A 15,388-nucleotide genomic window follows, 5' to 3' on the forward strand; every position below is an offset into this window, starting at 1 on the left:
CCCCGAAAATAGACACCAATTTGTCATTCGCCCCGAAAATAATCAAATTGTTTTTTTGTCATTCAGATTTTGCCGGGAAATTTGAATTTGAATTCAAAGGCAGAAAACCCGTTATTTTATTTATTGTTATTAAAAAGCAAAAGCTTGAACCATAACTCGAGCCTTTCAAAATAAATATGCAAATGAGCTAAAAATAAAAACATAAAACTTATCTGGGATTTCTAAATAGCTATCAGATAAATCATTATATTTTGACCGATTAAAGACATTACAAGTTATGTCCTATATCATTTTTAACTTAATAGTTTAGCTGAATGTAAAAAATAGTATTAAATCATTCTCACTGATTAAGGGCCTTAAATAAATAATTTCCTTACAACAAAGTATCGCAAGCATTGGTCTTAATTTTTAATTAAAAGCATGTATTATTATCTAGAGATCTTAATCCGTTAAAATCTCTCTAGCCCACCACGATAACCCCTGAATCCACCTATCGTTCAGATCTAAGAGAAATTCTGAGAAAGGAGAGCCAGAGTACCACGCTCGCGTCCTCTCTAAAAATAAATCTCACATTTTCCGACTTTTCCGATGCGTACGGAGGAAGCACTGGCGGCACGGCACGGCACAGTGCTCAGAATAGCCTCGACCGGCGCTACGGACGGACACGGAATTGCCTTTGGGGATTGGCCCCAGCGAGTGCGCCGTGGAAAATCGCGAACGAATTCCGCAGTGGGGGAGAGTGACAAAAGAGCCCCAGTGTGTGCATGGGAAAGTGCAAGTAATAATTTGTTATTGTTTTTCATTTCAACAAAAACAGCCCCGAAATAGACCGATAAAGCTAAGGAAAGCCAAGCCAAGAGGCGCCGCCGCCGAGAGGGAAAAGGAAAAGTATCAAGAAAAATGTGTATTCAATGTGTGGCAACAGTTTTCGATATAACAACGCTCGCAAAGTGGCGAAACGCCTAGTGAAAGTATACACATGATGATCTCTGCCCGCACCCGGCCTCCACCCAGCCTCCGCCCATCCACCCGCCCACTGGAGCACTCTGAGTGCGTGCACTTTCGCATAAACTGAGAATATTAATGGTGTGTAACCTAAAAAGAGGAATAAATGGTAATAAAGGAAGTGTGCGCACTTTCCGGCCATCCGTACCAGGGGGGTGGGGACTGGGATTGGGTGTGTTGCGATCGCCATGGGGAGGCGCAAACAAAAGAGTGTCAGCGTTTTAAAAATAGTTCGGAGGCAATGCCTCTATTTAACGTGATTTTTGTGTGTTATTCGCTGCTCCGCGCGGACTGAGCCGTAAGCGTAGCCGTAACCGAAACTGAACCCATGGACGGAGTGCATTCCGGAGCAGTCTCCGTTCTCCGTTTCGGTTAAGTGACCACACGCGTGCGTATTTTTAGAAAACAAAAAGAAAAATATCCAAAAACTTTCGCACATGTGGGGAAACGTGCTGAAATGGGATTTTCGAACGAAATATTGTTTACATTTTGTGGATTTAATCGTTACACTTTAAGACTCGCCGCGGCGGCAGCGGACGTTCTACATTTGTCTTCCTCTTTTATAAACAATCTACCGTCCCCGTGCCCCGACTCTGATCTCTGATAATTCTCCGATTTTGCCGTCTTGTGTGCGTTTTTAGTGGCGTATCTGGCAGCGTAAACAAACAAAGCCCCAATTGAGCGATTTCCCCTTCTCCGTCAAGAGCCCCTGATACCGCGATGGACTGGGACAAGCCACCACCGACTCCAGCCCAGCAGCCGCCGCCGAAGCCCCGCAGGACCCGTGTCCGGCAGAATGTCCTGCACTACGAGAGCCTGCCCACAGCCCCGCCGGCCATGTGCGGCCGCACCGAGGAGAACATCTTTCAGTTCCCGGCTGTGGCCTCTAGAGCACGCAATCTCTCCGCCTCGCCCAAGTTCGAGCGAAGGGAGGTCAAGGACCTGCCCGTGTGTGAGCGGGGCAAGCACGCCTGCTCCAAGTGCCTGCCTTACCGCGCGGACAGGGGCACCATTGAGCCGCTGAAGACGCGTTTAAATTCTGCCATCGAGGCCATGGACGAACTGACCAGAACATATGCTCTACTAGAGGGATTCCTGGAGCAGCGACTGGCCACCATAGCGGACAACGAGGCGGGCGAACGGGCGGCGGAGCAGGAAGCCAAGATGGGGGTGGAGGAGGAGCTGCCCTCCACTAGTCAAGCTGCCAGGCAGCGTCCACCTGCGAAGCCGGCCAGGCTGAATACGACCCACAACGACAACGAGTTCGAGCTGGAGCACTCGCTCACCTGGCTGGAGTCGCTGATGGGCACAGAGGTGGTGCCACCCTTCAAGCAGGGAAAGTTTAAAAGGTAGGGATAATCCTTGAAATATAAAAACCCCTTTGGGTTCAGGGAGGCTTTTCCTTTTCATTCTCTTCTATGACTTTTTTGTATGAATTTATAAAAGAATATTTATCCTTTAATTACCTTTCTGTCCTAGAATCAGAGAGCGCAGCAAGTCCATGATGGACGACGATCTAAATCTTTACATGAAGGCAGAGCGCTCGGGCTCCAAGCTAAGCACCTCCTCGTCGCGTCCCTACTTGCTGAGACGCCAGAGCACGTACAGTGACAACAAGGCCAAGGTCTCCAAATGGACCAAGGTCAAGGCCGCCTTCAAGTGGGAGCGGGCCAATGTTCCGCCCTCCGGTCCAGGGGCGCCGGAAAACAGTGTCCTGATGCCGCTCAACCATGAGGTGGAGAGGTCTGTACATGCACTCGAAGATCCCTTCCAACTCCCGTTAATTCCTGTTTTTTTTCAGGTACCTCAAAGTTCCCATTAGCGTGGCAGCCGGCAGCAGCTCGGCGGACAGCATTATTAGCTCCTCCTCCGGGCATATTATGAGCGATACTGGCGGGACACCGGGCACCATCAGCTCGGCCAGTTCTTTGGACGATCTCGAGGCGGGCTGCAGGCAGAATTTTCGTAAATAAAAAATAAAAAATATATTTATATAAATAATATATATGAGTTTCTCCTTGCAGGTCGCGATTCCTCCAAGAGCGATACCCGATGCGATTCGCGCACCTCAAACTTCGAGGTGGAACTGCGCAAGTCCGCCACTGATGAACGCCTGGACAGCATCAGATCTTCTGCACCCCCTTTGGCGGCCAAGTCCTCGTCCAGCAAGTCGCTGCGCCGCTCCAGGGCCTTCTCCGACTTCGAGGTGCTGCCAGAGGATCATGTGGCGGAGATTAAGGCTACCAGCAGCCGGCGCCAGAAACTGCCGCCCAGTCCGCTCAATCTCAGCCAGGTCAACCAGATATATAGTTCGGATCTGCCGCAGCTGCACTCGCCGCTCAAGAGTCCCAAGGATTCGCGCATGCGTCGTGTCCACTCGCCGGGAACATCCTCCGTGCCCAGCAGCCCATCCAGGCACTCGGATTTCTTTGGAGAATTTGGTGGGGTACCTCCTGATACATCCCGTAAGAATCTTTGTTAACTTTGACGCTTTTCTTGCAGAGAGCGAGGACCTGTCCAGTGGCGATTTCTCGGAGCCAACCACGCCAAATCGTAAGAATTTCCCTCAGAACGCAGATGACGAGGTATTTCAACATTATCAACTTCTCGTACTCAAACTAGATTCGGAGTTTAAGAACAAGCAGCGTGAGTTCGAGCGTTCCAGCGCCAGCAACCGCAGTAGGGATCTCCTGAATAGCCCACACTCTAATCTCCCAGAGAGTTGTAACCGCTGTGCTTTCCAATCGTTTCAGGCGTCAAATTGGGAAGCGGAGCCAACTCAGGAGGAGGAGCAATGGGGCCCAGTGCCGGCGGCAGTGGAAAGCGCAGCAGCGAGGAGCACTCGCCCACTCAGCTGCTTCAGCACAGCGAGCTCATGTCCACCGACCAGCTGGAGCAGAATCTCACGCCGCAGTTCAAGAAGAAGCTGCACAAGTGGCGGGCCAAGCAGCAGAACTGCTCGGGCGGAGCTTATTCATCGGACCCACCGGCGGCCAGTCCCACGGCCAAGAGCCAGAGCAGCGGTGAGGTGAAGCCCAAGATTGACTGGAACCTGTGGAGCATGGGCCAGGTGAAGCTCGAGGGCCAGGGACTGTGTGCCTTGCCCGATCAGAAGGACCTGCCCGAGAAGTTCCAGAAGAAGTTGGGTGAGCAGGGTGTCCTTGTTCTGATTTAATAAATGATTCAAGATATAAAAATATTTTGTATGTGATTTCAGAGCAATGGAACCGCTTAAAGTGTGCTCCTGTCGGGGGCACCACCTCCGATAATGACTCCCTGAAGCGAGGCTCCAAGCACGGTCAGTCCACGAGAAGAGGATCCGACGATGATCGCTGGTACAAGCACAGGCCGCACGACAAGGAAAAGTCTGTTCACAGCCGCAGTCCGCCACTAGCCTCGGAGATAATTATCCGAATCCTTCCTCCCGCAGATTGTCCCGCCTCAAGGCCATCGTGGCGCCCGATCACACCTCCAAAAAGATCGAGGTGAAGACCTCCGATGGCGAGGTAATGAAGTTCGAGGGCATCTCCAGGAAGTTCACCCGCAAGCTGTACGAATGGGAGAAGGCCCGGGGCATAGGCCCGGAGGCATCCACCTTTGCCCTGCTGCATCCGGGCTACTGTCCCATCGATGTGCGAAGGATCAACAAGGAGTGTCATAAAGGTTGTTCCTAAGACTCACATAGACTCTGGGCTAATCCCTTCTGTTTTACAGCTGCCGCGGAGCACTCGCCCACCCTCAGCCGCTCGCTCTCCCTGGACAGCGTGTCGCCGAACTGCCAGCCCCTGCCTGCTATCTCCCAGCAGGCCTCGTCCCTGTCCCTCAACGACGTCAACGATCTCAAGGAGATCGAGGACAGTGCCGACGCCCTTACCGATCACGAGTTCAAGAAGTACGATGAGCCGGAGGCAGTCATGGTCGAGGTGGAGGAGCACATTCACGACACCGCCTCGCCCCTGGTTACCGCTCACACCCTGGTGGAGCAGCAGACGCCCATCTACAAGTACGAGGAGGTGCAGTGCAACGACTATGTGTAGGTGTTGCCGAAACCTCTGCTCCTCCATCAGCTATATCAGTGAATTCCATTTTCCCTTGCAGCAACTCTCGCCGCGTGCAGAGCTTCGAGTCGCACACAAATCTGGCCCCATTGTTAGGAGCTCTGAAACGTGCCGACGATCTATTTGGCCAACTGAGGAATGCCTCGCCCGACCTGCCGGAACAGCCATCCATGCGGGACTGCGAGGCCGCATTGCTGAGCATTCGCAGCATATATCCGTACTACTCAAATAACCTGATGAAGGCGGGCGTGCTCAACGCCATATCGGATGTCCAGAGCGAGCTGGGAAGGCTCTCGGAACTGGTGAGCAGCCTAGGTTTGCAAAATCTCATGAGGAAAATACATAAATAAATTCCTCTTTGCAGAGCCAGAAATCTCCCCTGGACGAAGCTTGTTGCCAGGAAACCATGCAGGAGAGAACCCTAGAGTACCTGGAGGAGCTTCAAGGGCTGCACGAGTCTCTGCAGTGCCTCAAGCTGAGCATACGTAAGGATAACTTGTACAACTTTAAGCCTTTCCTTACTCCTTTCCAAACTCCTCAGAGGGCGGAACGAATCGCTATCCCCGAGACATTGTGCCCGACATCAACATCACCAGCGAGGATGGCCAGCAGTTGGACTCCAGCTCGGCTTATGCCACCTGCGACAACTCCAGCCGTGATCGCCTAGCCCAGGAGGATAATAGCGCCAGTGCGGCCTCCCCCATGGAGCACGAGACGGAGACTAGCACCACCACTGGCACCCTCTGTCGCTCCAGTGCACCGACTATTAATCCCGGTTCCCTGGCCAACGGAGGAGCAGGCACGAGTGCATGTGCCAAGAAGAAGCTGCTGCGTCTGCGCAAGATGGGTTCCCGGCAGAACAGCAAGACGGAGAGTGACAGCAGCGATGCGGACACCCACTCGGTTCTGGAGACGCCGCGTCGGCTGCGTCGGAAGAACTTCCGGTTGAAGCAGCGCTCCTTGGACGATGATTTCCGGCTTGGATCTACAGCGCCGGCCAATGAGCCAGAGGAAATCGTCTACGGTTCGCTAAAGGTCAGACCGGGACAACTTATCGAGCAGAGTCAATGCGTGGCACCGGCTCCAATTTCCGCCTCCACTACTTCCTCGACACCATCTACGGTTGCCACTCCGCCTCCCACAAAGGTTGGTGCCTTTGTTCCTCCTCCGTTGCCGGAGTCCAACAACCGAACCTACAACACCAATGCCAATGTCTTTGTGAAGACCAAACGTAAGCTGTTCACCACCATCCCAGAGCCCAGTGCCTTCGAGGGCATAGCCGTGATCGAGAAGGAGCTGGACAGTCCTCTGGAGGAGCAGCAATCAGAAAAGTTGGAGAAATACGAGAAATTTCCGAAACTGGAGAGATCCAAGTGCCAGCCAAGACCTCTTAGCCTGTACAAATCCATCAGCTTGGAGCGCATCTCTTCCTCGCAGCAGCCGTCCAAGGACGAGCTGAGGAAGAGCCAGAGCAGCGAGAACTTGCGTCGGGGATCTCTCTTGGTGCGTCCACCTCTGGCCAGCGACAGCATGCAGAGACTGGCCGAGTCCAAGAAATTGGAGAAGCAGCAGGACCCGATGGCCAATCCCCCGGTGCCGGTGCCCAGGAAGGCGCATCTTTACAAGAAGAACTCGCTGCACAAGTCACACAGTGCCACCGTTGCTAACAAGATTGAGCACAAGATAGCCAAGACTGGCTCCGGATCGACGTTCTCGAGGGCGCCCCCTCCGCCACCGGTGTCCTTGCCATTGGTCTTGCCCAATAAGGAGGACAACACCTTGCCCCGCATCCAGAGGAAGCACCCGAACACGCCCACCAAGGCCAAGCAGTTTGAATTCCCCCCGACGCAGATCCTGGCGCCGGAGCGCCCAGCCACGCCACTGTCGGAGCGAGCTATCCGCCTCCAGTTGGCGAAGGCGCAGTTCCTGCAAAGTGCACCGGTCACGCCCCGACAGGAACCCGAGACACCGCCGCCCAAGGGCAGCGACTCTATGGTGCTCCAGAAGAGTATCAGTGCGGGCAGCGTGCGGGCTACCGTCCAAGAGCCACCTAAGCAGCCGCCAGCCTATCAGGACGTGTCCACGGATCAGGAGAGCGTGGGCACCTCTAGTGCTTACGATAGCTTGCCCAGAGCCGTCAGCCGGAGTGCCAAGATCTCTAGTAAATTGGGCTTCGCCACGCTCACTTCGAAGCTGAGAAGGGGTCACAAGAAGCCCAAGGAGACGCCCGCCACTTCCGGACCGGGAAGTGCCCTTTCCGCACTCTGCCGGCAAACCCTCATGGCCGATGCCATACCGCAGGCCTTCGGCATCACCGCCGGCGCCTCGGCAGAGAAGCCGCCACCGAGTCCCACGGGTCGGAATGTCCTTAAGTCGCACAGCACTCCGCAGGCGGCGGGTCCACCGTCCTCCATTAACTTCGATGGCCTGAACAAGTCCCTGAGCGAGCAGTACGTGCGCCAGCTGAAGGAGAGCGACGTCTAGTCAGCGCATCCCAAGTCCCAAGTCCAGAATCTAGTCATAGAGTGATATCTGTAAATTGTCCGAGTGCATTTTAAGATCAGGAAAGAGTCCTGTTAGCAGGACTGCAAAAAATATATACAAAATATAATATTAAGGCTAAGAATTCAAAAACAAGTGGCAGCCGGGCTCCGTCGAAGGAACGATACTCAAGTGGTAGCTTTTGCTATGTAAATGCAACAGATCCAAAGATATATCTTTATTTCCTAACACATTTTTTTCAGGTGGAACTACTAAAACGTCATTTTAAAATGTATAAATTGGAATTTTTTTAAAGCCGAGCTAGGAACTAATAAATAAAATTAAAACTGGATTTTTAATGTAAAAACGAAAATAAATTATGAAACTAAATAAACAGAATCTTTTTTGGAACAAGGTTTTAAATCTATAATTATATCAGAACTAAAAAATATATTTTCTTTTGATTAAATCGTTTTTAAATGCATTAGCAGGGGTGTTTTTTTTTTGCTGTTACACAAACGAAGCTCTAATCATAAATTAAATAAATATTAGTTTTTGGAAAATGTAGCAGATGCTAAATATTTTCAATTATATAGTGAATACATTTTTATACCCTTGCAGGGTATTATAATTTCAGTCAGAAGTTTGCAACGCAGTGAAGGAGACGTTTCCGACCCTATAAAGTATATATATTCTTGATCAGCATCAACAGCCGAGTCGATCTAGCCATGTCCGTCTGTCCGTCTGTCTGTCTGTCCGTCTGTCCGTCTGTCTGTCTGTCCGTCTGTCCGTCTGTCTGTCTGTCTGTTTCTACGCAAACTAGTCCCTCAGTTTTAAAGCTATCTGAATGAAACTTTGCATATAGTCTTCTATATGCTCTCACTGCTATATATGTCGGAACGGGCCGGATCGGACGACTATATCATATAGCTGCCATACAAATGTTTGATAAATTTTTAGAAAAAAAATTATAACTTTGCTGTTTTTCAACATATTTGCACTATTTTTTAAATATGACCATTTTATATTATTCCTGAATTTTGGTAAAAATTTTATGAATATCGGACGACTATATCATATAGCTGCCATAGGAACGATCCGGAAATTAATAGAAAAAAAATTACAACATCTTTGTTTTTCAACGAATTTTTATCTTTTTTGAGATAGTGTCATCTTGTATTATTTTATAATTTCATATTTAATTTTATGAAAATCGGACAACTATATCAACAACTATATATAGAAAAAAATTATAACTTCTTTGTTTTTCAACGAATATTTATCTTTTTTGAGATATGGCCATTTTGTATTATTTTAAAATGTAATATTTAGTTTTATGAAAATCGGACGACTATATATTATAGCTGCCATAGGAACGATCGAAGAATTACAAGAAAAAAGTCGAACTTCGACAATTATCAACATATTTCACATTCTTCGAGTATGGCATTTTTAGGATTCTAAAATTTTAATATTGATATTATGAAAATCCGACAACTATATTTTATAAAGGGCGTATTAATATTTTGAATATAAATTAATACTTTTTTAGTATTTCATATATGGGCTTCACATTTTTTATATTACTAATATGTTTTGAATTTACATATATAGCTGATGTAAGATATATCTGACCAATTCTGCAATTGGCAATTGACTTCTCTTAGCCTCTGCTGAATTGCAGACTCTCCAATAAAATTAAAAGGTTATCGCAAAGGTTAATATTTCAGACCCGATATACATATATCTGTCACCTGTTATTAAGTTAAGAAACGGTAACATTCGAGGGATACATGCTGAAGTTGGTGTCAGGTATAAATGCAGCGCTCGCATAACCCTTAAATCATAACCTGATACCTGTTAGCAACATAACACGTGATCAATGTTGCACAATTGCATAAGCAAACAGGTATCAGGTATAAATGCAGCCCTCGCATAACCCTTAAATCATAATTTGATACCTGTTAGCAACATAACACGTGTTCAATGTTGCACAATTGCATAACCAATCGTATTACCTGATATATACCTGAAGTAGAGTCAAAAGGGTTAACCCTAAAGGTTGTTAACAGGTAATATAAGGTGCCTATTTATTTGCGCACATTTATAATCCGCGGATTAGTATTATCACGACAGTGACAGTGACAACATATACCAGTGCATCGAGTATTTTTATATTGTGTGAATGTATACTTTTAATCAGTGTAAAGACAAATAGTGTGTGTGTGTGTGTGTATATATATATCTCTATATATATAAAAGTGTACAACTATTTTTGGTAAGTTATACATTTTGTTTTTAAATTGTTAAATTTGGCCACAATTTTAGCAAGTTTTGGTTTGGGCATGTTTTGAAAAATTTGCCTCAATATATTTCGATTTCCTGTGGATACCATCGTTAGAGGGATTAGCTTTTTCAGCGTATAGTTTGTTTGAGTTTTAAAACGCCGTTAAGTTTATAGCGGCGTTTTAAATCTCACAAGCTGAACCCCCTAAAAGAATCTACGGTGGAAATCGAAATATAATGAGAACAATATTAAGTAAGGACATGGAGGCCCGGAGCACAAAATCGATCTTAATACATTTCAGATTTTAGAAACATACATTTAACCATATTATCTAACCATTTTTTAACAGGAACGAAAAGAAAATGCCACGCACATCTTCTTTATCTCAGGAGCAGCGTCGCCAAGCCGCACTTAGGAGAAGTCGCGCTCAATACGCTCGAAATGCTACGCAAATTAGAGCCCGAAATGCCGAGCACAATGCCTTTGTCCGCTCAGTGAATCCGGAGGTTGCACAGGAGGCTCGCGCTCGAGATACCGCAGTACGCTCTCAGAGAAGGCGTAGTGAACGAGTCCGAGCGCGGGAACGATTAAATGATGCAGCATCTCATGCACTCGCCAGGCAGAACTCTGAGGAGCGACGACGACAGCAGTCGCAGGATACTGCGGCTCGGGCTACCTGGAGATCGCTCGAGGAAAACCGCGGTCCAGAACGTGCACGGGATGCTGCAGCGCATGCACTCGCCAGGCAGAACTCTGAGGAGCGACGACGACAGCAGTCGCAAAATACTGCGGATCACGCTACCTGGAGATCGCTCGAGGAAAACCGCGGGCCAGAACGTGCACGGGATGCTGCAGCGCATGCACTCGCCAGGCAGAACTCTGAGGAGCGACGACGACAGCAGTCGCAAAATACTGCGGATCACGCTACCTGGAGATCGCTCGAGGAAAACCGCGGGCCAGAACGTTCACGGGATGCTGCAGCGCATGCACTCGCCAGGCAGAACTCTGAGGAGCGACGACGACAGCAGTCGCAGGATACAGCGGCTCGGGCTACCTGGAGATCGCTCGAGGAAAACCGCGGGCCAGAACGTGCACGGGATGCTGCAGCGCATGCACTCGCCAGACAGGACTCGGAGGAGCGACGACGACAGCAGTCGCAAAATACTGCGGATCACGCTACCTGGAGATCGCTCGAGGAAAACCGCGGGCCAGAACGTTCACGGGATGCTGCAGCGCATGCACTCGCCAGGCAGAACTCTGAGGAGCGACGACGACAGCAGTCGCAAAATACTGCGGATCACGCTACCTGGAGATCGCTAGAGGAAAACCGCGGGCCAGAACGTGCACGGGATGCTGCAGCGCATGCACTCGCCAGACAGAACTCTGAGGAGCGACGACGACAGCAGTCGCAGGATACTGCGGCTCGGGCTACCTGGAGATCGCTCGAGGAAAACCGCGGGCCAGAACGTGCACGGGATGCTGCAGCGCATGCACTCGCCAGACAGGACTCGGAGGAGCGACGACGACAACAGGTTCAAAACACCCTCTCTCGCTCTAACCGGAGGGCACAAGAGGAAAATAGGAGGGCCGAGAGAGCACGAGACGCCGAGGTCCACAGAATCACGAGGAACAACCCAATAACTCGGGCACGGGAACAACAAAGGAACACAATGCATCATCGGAACACCAGACTTCAGAGGAGACTTCGGGAGCAGCAAATTCAGGAAATGGCTGAGGAGCGGCTCCTCACATACAGGTCTATTTCCCAAAATCGCCAGGCTGAATCTGCAAGGCAGTCTCAGCGGAATATTGCTTCTAGAGCCGAACTTTCCATGGATGAAAGACAGGATCAACGGGAACGCCAACGCCAAAGGAACCGAGCCACTGCGAGGGAACAATATCGACGGAATATCAAGGATGGACCAACTGAATGCTGTGTATGCTGTGGAGGAACATGGTTTCCATCGCAGGTAAGTGGTTTAAACAAAATTTCTATATCTGCTAAGTATCCTGCTTTAGATGTTGACAACGCATTTTATTTAAGTAGGAAATTTCCAAGTCCGTCCGGCAAATATCAGTTTTGCAGCACATGTCGTCAGAGTGTTTCAAAGGGTAAATTACCTTCCCTTTGCCTCTCTAAAGGCTTTGACTTCCCAGATATCCCCGAGTGCCTTAAAAATTTAACATGTCTTGAGGAGCGCCTTATTTCTCCACGAATTCCTTTTATGCGCATTATCTCCCTAGGATATGAAAGGCAATGTGGAATTAGAGGTGCAGTAGTAAATGTTCCGATTTCGGTACCTGATACTGTAAACGCGCTTCCTCGTTCCTTTGATTCGACTCATGTCATACAGGTTCACCTTAAGAGGAAGCTAGAATATTCTCATAATTTCATGACAGAAACAATTCGACCCGCTCGGGTCCTTGAAGCTGTTCGTTATTTAGTTAACACTGAGCTTTACAGAAAGCACAATATTGCTTTTAATGGGAGTTGGCTTACTCAAATGGGAGATCGAGAAGAAATCCCTTTTATCGCAGATGAAGCCGACCGAGAGGAGGTGGAACAGCTATTACGCCAACTACCCAATTCTCAATTAAATCGACCAGAAGAAGATTTAAATCCAGGCGGTCATGAAACCCTTTTAGAAAATAATGACACTGCTCTTCAACGTATAGCTTTGGCCCCCGGAGAAGGGCGCCTGCCAACTAATTTAACCCTCGATGAAGATGCAGAAGAACTTTCGTTCCCAACAATCTCTTGCGGTGCTGTTTTCAAAGCAAAAACCACCTACGCAAAAAAAGCAAGATCGCAAATTCGTTTTTACGATCGTCGTTGTGCAGTAGTACCTAAGGTACTTTATATGTACAAATTTTACGAAATGCAGCGAATTCAAAATTCAATCTCCATTGCCCTTCGTAAAAAATCAGGTTCCGTAACTGCTGCCAATGTGATGGATAGTTCGTTTGTTGACAACCTTGTACAGCATGACGACGGATATCACATTCTAAAAGGTCTTCGATCCGCTCCAGCTCACTGGGAAGCTGAGAAAAAAAAAGTCATAGCTATGATAAGGCAATTTGGGCTGCCTACTTTTTTTATAACTTTTTCCGCAGCGGAATCCAAATGGAATGAACTTTTGGTGACTCTTTCTCGTCTATTGGATAATAGAAATATTACAGAAGACGAAGCGGCATCTCTTTCTACAGCCGAAAAAGCTAGATTAATAAGATCTGACCCAGTAACATGCTCCCGATACTTTGACTTTAGGTTTCGACAATTAATTAAATTGTTCAAAAGCTCCGAAATTTTTGGCGAGTTTACTCTGGTCCATTATTATTGGAGGATAGAATTCCAGCACAGAGGATCGCCCCACTCTCATGGAATGTATTGGTTTTCTGGCGCTCCAAAGCTAGAAGGACCAGAAAATTCCGATCAAGTGGTGAGTTTCATTGATCGTTTTATTACAACCACAGGGGACGATCCTGAATTGCAAGAAGTAATTCAATATCAGCGGCATAAACATAGTTCTTCGTGTTTAAGAGAACTGCGTGGCCAGGAATTCTGCAGGTTTCAAATGCCATACCCTCCAATGCCTGAAACAATGGTTTTGTTTCCGTTAGAAGACAACGAACCCAATGTTGAACATTTTAAAGAAATGTTTAAAAAAATTAAAGAGCTTTTAAAGTCAACTTCCGATGAAGAAGCAGCCGTCTTTAATAATTTTGAAAACTTTCTTACCCATCTACAGATAAGTTTTGAAGAGTACAAGTTCGCCATCCGATCAAGCTTGAAAAAGCCTCAGGTATTTCTTCGCCGCAAATTTTCCGATAGGTTGGTAAATGCTTATAACAGGGATATCCTGGGCCTACATAGGGCAAACATGGATATACAGTTTATCTTAGATGCATTTGCCTGTTGTAGTTATATAATTAACTACATAAACAAATCGAACCGTGGGGTGTCGCAACTGCTTCGAGAAGCCATGACTGAAATAAGCCATGGAAATATTTCAGTAAAAAGAAAGTTGCAGCATCTCGGGAGCAAATTTATTAATGCTACGGAAATATCAGCCCAAGAAGCAGCCTACAACATTTTAGGCTTACACATGTCTGAGGCAAGTGAAGGAAATATTTTTGTAAACACTTGCCATCCAGATAAAAGAGTTCGGATAGTGCGATCTAATAGAGAATTAGAGCAGCTTCCTGGGAACTCAACTGACATTTTCGAGCAAAACTTGCTTGATCGGTACGTACAGAGGCATGGAGACTTAGAATCGATATGCCTTGCAGAATTTGCAGCTTGGTACAAATTTTCCAAGGTAAACGCACCATCAGAACCGTCCAACGAAGATTATGATGAAGCGATCGACTTGGAACTAAATGAACAAAATCCCATTTCTAACCAAAGCTACCAACTGCTAGATGGAACTGGGAGTGTCAAAAGACGCAAGCATGCCTTAATTCTTAGATGGGTTCGCTTTAGCATAAACTCTTCCCCTTCTGATTATTTCAGAGAGCACGTAATGCTTTTCTTCCCATGGAGAAATGAAGAGACTGAACTTCTTTCGAATGACAATGAAATGACATTCAGAAATAATCATGAAATCATTAAGCGCAACAAAGAGCAATATGATGTGTTTGATGATATGGAACTAGAGAGAGTTCTTCAAGATTTGCAAAATTTTGAAAGAGAAGATAATGGGCTTCTACCTCAGGAACCTGCCTCTCAATATCTAGATGAAGAATTTAGGGCCTTGGCGGTACCAAACGTCGGACAAAACGTTAATATACTCCAAGATGACAATGCTGTAAATAACACAGAAGATGGCGAACTTCAACTAATTAGACTTCCCCCGTTAGTTTCTGATGATAACCTTTGCTCGCTGTCCAGGTCGCTTAACGCAAAGCAACGTCAGTATTATGCCCACGTAATGCATAATATAGCAGCCAAAAAAACATTTTATGAATATGTTGGGGGAGGTGCTGGAGTTGGCAAAAGCAGACTGATTTCAACTATATATCAGTCTATAACTTGGCGAGCTAATAAGCTACCGGGAGCAACGGATTCTGCAAAGGTCTTACTTTGTGCTCCTACTGGAAAAGCAGCTTTTGGAATTGGAGGACTTACACTTCATTCCGTTTTCTCACTTCCAGTGAATCAAACATCAGGTCCTTTAAGACCTTTAAGCAATGACTCCATAAACACAATGCATTGCAAGCTAATAGACCTCCAATTAATTATCATCGATGAAATCTCGATGGTCGGATCTAAAACGCTAGGATATTTAGATCAAAGACTTCGACAAATTTTTAGAAGCCAAGACGTAGTTTTTGGCGGTAAGTCTATTATAGTGTTTGGAGATCTGAAGCAGCTGTGCCCAGTAGGAGATCGGTGGATATTCCTAGAGAATATCTCAAATCCGTATAACATTCTGGCTGGCACAAACCTGTGGAGTAATTTTAGGTATTTCGAGCTAACAGAAATAATGAGGCAACGGGACGATCATGCATTTGCTTTGGCTTTGAATAACATGTCAGAAGCTAACATGACAGATGC

At 47.3% G+C, this 15,388-nt stretch overlaps 1 protein-coding gene across 6 annotated transcripts; it reads left to right on the top strand.

The window, feature by feature from the left end:
* Window positions 1-651: 651 nt before the first annotated feature.
* LOC108085008 (uncharacterized) lies at window positions 652-7,931 on the top strand. 6 transcript variants are annotated; one of them, XM_070286678.1, is made up of 14 exons: window positions 652-778; window positions 1,647-2,354; window positions 2,485-2,748; window positions 2,807-2,970; window positions 3,030-3,446; window positions 3,508-3,558; window positions 3,628-3,684; window positions 3,759-4,151; window positions 4,223-4,370; window positions 4,436-4,668; window positions 4,720-5,038; window positions 5,104-5,365; window positions 5,428-5,548; window positions 5,605-7,931. In XM_070286678.1, the coding sequence occupies exons 2-14, from the start codon at window positions 1,726-1,728 to the stop codon at window positions 7,545-7,547; spliced, it is 5,001 nt and encodes a 1,666-aa protein (XP_070142779.1). In that variant the 5' UTR covers window positions 652-778; window positions 1,647-1,725; the 3' UTR covers window positions 7,548-7,931. The 6 variants fall into 6 exon arrangements, with proteins under 6 accessions (XP_070142779.1, XP_017036936.2, XP_017036932.1 ...); XM_017181447.3 differs by having other exon boundaries at window positions 3,628-3,651; XM_017181443.3 differs by having other exon boundaries at window positions 3,508-3,684.
* The last annotated feature ends 7,457 nt before the right edge of the window (window positions 7,932-15,388 follow it).

The sequence above is a fragment of the Drosophila kikkawai genome, chromosome 3R (genome assembly GCF_030179895.1).
Source record: "Drosophila kikkawai strain 14028-0561.14 chromosome 3R, DkikHiC1v2, whole genome shotgun sequence".
NCBI classification, from domain to species: domain Eukaryota; kingdom Metazoa; phylum Arthropoda; class Insecta; order Diptera; family Drosophilidae; genus Drosophila; species Drosophila kikkawai.

Coding starts and splice junctions, on each gene's coding strand:
- LOC108085008 (XM_017181443.3), top strand. CDS start 1,726: ATGGACTGGGACAAGCCACCACCGACTCCAGCCCAGCAGCCGCCGCCG. Junction 2,749..2,806: donor CTCAACCATGAGGTGGAGAG/GTCTGTACATGC, acceptor GTTTTTTTTCAG/GTACCTCAAAGTTCCCATTA. Junction 5,039..5,103: donor GTGCAGTGCAACGACTATGT/GTAGGTGTTGCC, acceptor TTTCCCTTGCAG/CAACTCTCGCCGCGTGCAGA.